Source organism: Kwoniella bestiolae, chromosome 1 (assembly GCF_000512585.2).
Source record: "Kwoniella bestiolae CBS 10118 chromosome 1, complete sequence".
NCBI classification, from domain to species: Eukaryota; Fungi; Basidiomycota; class Tremellomycetes; order Tremellales; family Cryptococcaceae; genus Kwoniella; species Kwoniella bestiolae.
The window spans coordinates 888,947-895,025 of record NC_089241.1 but is presented as its reverse complement, the minus strand read 5'-3'; the positions used below and the strand labels follow the sequence as shown (position 1 = coordinate 895,025).

Sequence of the window (6,079 nt, the reverse complement as noted above, 5' to 3'; positions counted from 1 at the left end):
AATAGCAATGCCAGCCGACAGAACTAAACCCAGCACCCCTACCAAGACCAAGACCAAGGCGATGGATCGACCTTCCGATCCGAGCTCGCCCTCCAAGACTGGCTGGTCAATGGGCGATAAAGCCTTACTGTTCGAACATGTCATCCAACATGGTCAGAACGATTGGGATAAGGCTGTACCTGGTAAAACTTGGAAACAGGTCAGTTTCTGGTCATCCTCTTCGTGACGTTCGTACTTTGCTAATATGTTTTGTACGGTTTTGATAGGCTAGAGAACAATGGAAGTGAGTCCTAGTCTGATGTCCTTATGGTCTTATTGGGAGTGTTATTTCCGGAGCTGACGAGAGAATTTGATCTTTTGGCCGTGTGTGTGGTAGGAAGACACTCCTTCCTCAAATTAGAAAACAGTGTGGTTTTCTTGGTTAGGTCAGGATAGGATGACTATACCCCATTAGCTGTAGGTTTACTTTAGCATCAGAATAAGCACAATCGATCGCTCAAAGTGATAGGAAGTTTGGTTGCAGTGACATCCGAAGGGTTATCTATACCATCTATGCATAATATCCAATAATCCACTTTCTATTCCGTTTTCTTTTTCTGCCCGCCCACACCCAACATCTCCAACCACTGTTCCCTCCTATACCCGAAATTGTATATCGCTCTACCTGTGAAACAACCCCACAACACCACCATGCAAAAGACCACAGCCTCGTTCTCCTTCCATCCTAACCCATAATCCCACCCCTGCACCGGTCCGATGAGCGTGAGGAACAAAGGTGAGATGAAAAGTGGACACCAAGTATCAACTAACATCCATCCCTTTGATTTGAGCTCGACTGGCGTGGTAAGTTTGAGCTGAGGTGAGAAGAAGTTGAAAGTGCTAAATGCAATTGAGGCGAATGGGACTGCCAAGATGAATGGAACGAGGATTAGGCTGATTGATGTGGCTGGGAGTGTCGATGAGGGGCGGAGGAGGGGGAGGATGGAGAATCTTGTTAGGAGGAGGGTACGACCTATAGCATCCGGGATGGATAGGAGTAGCTCCAATGGGAGGGATGGGCGTGTTGGTAAGAGGTGAACCAAGGGGGTACGTGTTTGAAGTGTGTCTATGTATCATACGCAGATGATTAGCATGAGGATCAGGTCCAATTAACTTTTAAGCCTGTGCGTCATGGCGGAAAAGGAGGGATGCTCGTATCTTCAACTCACGTATGGCACAGAACAGCACTGCTATATTGGGGGTGACCAACCAGGAGGGAGTAGATCCAGTACACATCGCTATACCGTCATACCGTGAATTAGCTGATACGCGTTAGGTTGACCTAAAACCAAATCTTATGCTTACCAAGAAACGTTTCACCCCCAAAGACAACAATCATCAGCCCAGCCAACTCCTGCCAGATACTCGCTCTGTCCTTTTTGGTTCCCTTCTTTCCCTTTCCGACCGGCTGAGGATCAAATACACCTGTCGCTATCCAGTTGATGACTGAGGATAATCTCATTGCTCCTACGACATCTATCGGGGCGAATGGGAATGAGGGATGAACGGGCGATAGGAGAGGTGATAGGGCATCATGAAGCGAGTTGAGGGAGGTCATGCTGAAGATGGTGGTGCTGATAGAGGTGTAGAGTCTCTATCACTGGAAGGGAGCACACTTTTCAACTCAACTCGATCACAGTCTTAAAGTATGATGGTGCTGATGCTCAATGTGTCGTTATCACTATCTTGACTTTCTTGCAACGCTATGTGATCTCCTCGAAAGCGGAGATTGCCCTTTACTCCATCTCGGGATGGGATTTCCCTTTGCATCTCACTCGGCCAAGTCCGCTTTTACCCTGAGTGTTTTATTTTTATTTTCGAACTTGTCCAACTTTGTTATCGTCTTGATTTCGAATGTTGGAACTGTTTTCCCTGAAATGATTTCGATTTTTGAGTGTTTTTGCTGAATTTTGGAAGACCGAGCCGAATGAAATTTATCATAAAACATTGTCATTACAAACTCACTCAACCTGCTTTCAAAACTACTCGTACTTGTATGTTCGTATAATAGAGCTGAGCTCGCGAATCCTCCTTCCCTCACAACCTCCTACTTCTCTCGCTCTTGCCGCACCATCTTGTCGACATGTCCGCTCAGAAACCAAGTTATCCTTTCTGGTGAGTTACAGTCTCGTGACAACCTTTGTCGTCATTTCCATCAAGAATTTACTTTTCCGGATCAGTTGTTGACCTGCTGTTCCCTGTAGGTTAGGTGGTATGTACACTCTTTCTGTTAGTCACTGTTTGTGCCCTATTGCTGATCAACGTATCCCCTTGACCTCTTCCTACTAATTCACCTTCACCTTAATGAATGCTGTTCAAAATCTTGATGGTACCTCGGATATGCCCGAACAGGAGCTGCGGCATCTAGTAAGTTGTTCACAAGACCAACACCCATGTCTGCTGCCTGACTGACAACATAGCTGACATCTTGGTCTTACAGTGGCTGCATGCTGCACGCATCCCCTTGATGTCATGCGAGTGTGAGTGTAACATCTCTCTTCTTAGTAGGAAGTGGTCAGCAGCGGATAGTCGGAAATGCCGATTTGGAGATATGTTTTAATGTCGGATGTGTCAGACGAATGCAAACGTCAACGAGCAAGACAACGTTCTCCAATGCTGTGAAAGGGGTATTAGCGCATGACGGTGAGTTTGTGTTCCTAGTCTTTTCTCGGTGCTTTGCATTAGGGGGTCAAAAGCTCATCAAGCTGTTCCATTGATAGGTGTGCGAGGTCTATATACCGGATTGACAGCCTCCATATTCCGACAGATGACATACTCGGTGACAAGACTAGGAGCATACGACATGATGAAATCTCAGATGTCCAACGGGGGTAAGAAGAAATTGACGACGGGTGATATGGTTGTTTGTGCTAGTACTGCTGGTGCATTAGGTGGTTTAGCAGGTAACCCGGCGGATATCATTTTGGTTAGGTGAGTAGATGTTTTGCATTAGGAACGAGGAGCGAGAGATTACGCAGAAGGTCGCCTGAGGGAATGGAAGATGTTCCAAAGGGAAGAGTTGGTTGAAACAAAGTACTTTCGATGGGATATGATAAATAAGGTTGCCGGATGTTCGGTCAACGGAGGCGAATATCCACCACCACCAGATATACACGTTGTGATCATGACATATCGCTGACTACGCACCTTACTACCCAGAATGGTAGCGGATCCCACAAAAACACCAGATCACCAATACAACTACCGCAATGCCCTCCAGGGGACATATAGAATGGTGAGGGAAGAAGGTGTACCATCATTAGCCAGAGGATTATTACCTAATACTGTAAGTGATTCTGCAGCTAGCAAAGCATTGACTTTCTTCATGGTTGTCGAAAAAGGGTATAGCTGACTTTCTGAACAGATCCGAGCCATTTTGATGAACGCTTCTCAATTGGTATCATACGATTTCTTCAAAGACCTCTTACTCGCCCATAACGTCATGTCAAACGGGATGCCATGTCACTTCGTGTCTTCCGCTCTTGCTGGTACCGTCGCGACTACGATATGTGCTCCTGCGGACGTAGTGAAAAGTAGGATAATGAATATGAAGCATGGTCAGGGTGGGCATGGACCAGTGGCGTTGATCATGGGGAGTCTGAAGCATGAGGGTGAGTAGAAACTCATCCGCGACACATTTACTAAGGTGGTATACGGTCAAAGAACACGGCTAACGGATTTCGTTGCAATAGGTCCGAGATTCCTCTTCAAGGGATGGTTACCCGCATGGAGTGAGTGTCTATTCACTTTGATCTCTCACCATCATTGTCTATCATGACAACACCGTAGAATAGCCCTAACGTCCTGATTTGCGATGTCTAGTCCGTCTCACACCCAACACCATCTGCATGTTCGTCTTCCTTGAGCAGCTGAGGAACGCCGTCGACATGTTCAGAGCCAAGACTGCCGGTATCTCACCTTCCAGTCCCGCCATATAGACGAAAGTATTATGAGCAAGGCATGGGAAACCAATTTTGGGAGAGATTGAGGAGAGGTGGGTTGCTTCGGATAGTCGAATTTACAGGGCAGCATGTGATAGAGATGATGAAAGGAAGTTTCGGAAGGGCCACAACGCATATCACAGATTATAGACTCAATTGCATGGTTTGAATGGGGTATATAGAATATCATATTCTATAGCTGGAGATAGATTACACGGATATCACCTTATAGTTTACCATTATAGATTTCATTAGATATGTATTATCATTTACTGATTATTCTATGGTCTAGTATCTTATCGAGGAATGCCAAAAGTACAACAAACAGCCTTGAATGTACATCAACAATCTTGATTTTGGTCACAATTACCATTACTCGTATGCTCAACCTGGCAAATGTCCGACCTCGTACACTACCAAATCCTCCCCGCCGCTAACGCTGCTAGACCGCTGATCGTCGAACCGATTTCTATCTCTTATACCAGCGTCAAAGCTATTCAAATCCCTCTCCCTCTGTATCTGGGCGAAATACAGCTCCCGATTGATTTTTACTCCTCTTCGATTTCGATGATCAGAGGAATCCGTCCTATCTGTCCGTGCGGACTCAGAAGTCACGCTATCGGAGTTGGGTTGATAGTCTGACATATTCAAAGTCAAATACGGTTCGTTTCCTGTCGTCTGAACTTCTTCCCCACCATCGCTTTTACATGAGGACCTAGTCAAGCCACTGAATAGGTCCACCAGCTCATCTCTCATCCTACCCAACCTCGTCGTGGCGGTGGAGATCCCACTGGCAGTTCTTGACAGTCTGGGTCTACTTCTATCCTCCGACCCATCATCTAATTCTACTTTGGGCGTGTCAATGTATCGTACGTTGGATACCCGGTTTCGACTCCGACTGAAAACATCCATAATGGATCCAACGATCGAACGCCTCCTCCCGCGCCCGCCTGAGAATATACTATTATCGCTATGCGAAGATTTCAAAGAGGACCGCGAGAAAACTCTCCTAAGCTTATCTCCCCATGATTGATGTTCGTGTGGTTCGTCACTCATACGCTGCTGAGTCACCTCTTCACTGGATGACTGAGTCCGCATTGATGCTAAGTCCTCAACCCCCGCCATGCGGTTGCCATATCTCTCCAGCTGGTTGCTCCCCTCACCAACACTATGGGACGCAGTGCTAATTTCCCTGCTCCGGTGTGTCGTTTGAACAGGAGGATATATCCTCAAAGACTCGGGTAACGGTTCGGCGAAATCATCTGCACCCAGCCAAGACCCATTCTTGTGAGATACCCTCGTTGTCCTCGGAGCTTTGGGGTGAGCGATACGCGAATCGAGTGACCTGAGGAACTCCAAACTTCGTTTGTTGAGTGAATCTCTGCTTCTCCCGTTCCCGTTGGAGGAAGATAAATCATTAGCGTCGGAATGTTGGTCGAGAAGACTGGACCCAGTGTTGGTTCGTCCCCTCGGCTGGATCCTATCTATATCGGTGTCGTTGGAAGGTACGGGTGATGCTTGTGGAATTGAGCTACCTGATATCCAATCTTCATCATCATCTTCTTCTCTTTCTTCTTCTTCTTCTTCTTCTTCTTCTTGGTCTATGGGAGTTGCATTTGGTGGGGTGGACCGCCACTCGTGACCCCACCTGGAGTAGGTGGCACTAAGGACAGCGCCATTATCTCGGAGATCGTCTATACTGCCATTCCCTCTGCTCATATCGCTCAAGGACGGACGACCAGAGCTGAACCCCCCTTTCGCCAGGCTGGTGTACTCCTCTGAGCGGGGCAGTTGGTCTAGCGGTGCGGAGGAAGAAAGGGGAGTGGTGGTAGTCGAGCTGTAGCCCGAATCGTGCCGTACACCGGAGGACGGTAAGGGTCTACTGAAATTCGGAAATTCCGAAGTCGATCTCGAAGATTTGGGGTCATCTCGGCTTAGGGCAGATTGCGATGCGAAGGAAGTGTCTATGGTGGGTCTTTCTGGTCTGGTAGATGTTTGACTTTTCCGACGACCCGGTATAAGGTGGTATAGGACGCTGGAAGCTGCGGATTTGATGGATGTGATGGAGGATCTTCTGGAACGCGTCATTGTCGATCTTG

At 47.3% G+C, this 6,079-nt stretch overlaps 4 protein-coding genes across 4 annotated transcripts; 2 read left to right on the top strand and 2 right to left on the bottom strand.

Annotated features, from left to right (window-relative positions):
• Positions 1–7: 7 nt before the first annotated feature.
• I302_100338 (uncharacterized protein) lies at positions 8–425 on the top strand (the record flags this gene model as incomplete). The annotated part of the gene is made up of 3 exons (XM_019190355.2): positions 8–199; positions 267–283; positions 377–425. 3 exons carry the CDS (start codon positions 8–10, stop codon positions 423–425), a joined length of 258 nt encoding a protein of 85 aa, XP_019047103.2.
• A 153-nt stretch (positions 426–578) lies between these two features.
• Positions 579–1,597, bottom strand: I302_100337 (uncharacterized protein; the record flags this gene model as incomplete). The annotated part of the gene is made up of 3 exons (XM_019190354.1): positions 579–1,105; positions 1,209–1,277; positions 1,345–1,597. 3 exons carry the CDS (start codon positions 1,595–1,597, stop codon positions 579–581), a joined length of 849 nt encoding a protein of 282 aa, XP_019047102.1.
• Positions 1,598–2,122: 525 nt separating this feature from the next.
• On the top strand, positions 2,123–3,977 carry I302_100336 (uncharacterized protein; the record flags this gene model as incomplete). Its single annotated transcript, XM_019190353.1, has 10 exons — positions 2,123–2,154; positions 2,244–2,251; positions 2,392–2,406; positions 2,480–2,519; positions 2,615–2,682; positions 2,760–2,970; positions 3,199–3,325; positions 3,404–3,650; positions 3,732–3,770; positions 3,862–3,977. 10 exons carry the CDS (start codon positions 2,123–2,125, stop codon positions 3,975–3,977), a joined length of 903 nt encoding a protein of 300 aa, XP_019047101.1.
• Positions 3,978–4,364: 387 nt separating this feature from the next.
• I302_100335 (uncharacterized protein) lies at positions 4,365–6,068 on the bottom strand (the record flags this gene model as incomplete). Its single annotated transcript, XM_019190352.1, has 1 exon — positions 4,365–6,068. The coding sequence occupies one exon, from the start codon at positions 6,066–6,068 to the stop codon at positions 4,365–4,367; it is 1,704 nt and encodes a 567-aa protein (XP_019047100.1).
• Positions 6,069–6,079: the final 11 nt, after the last annotated feature.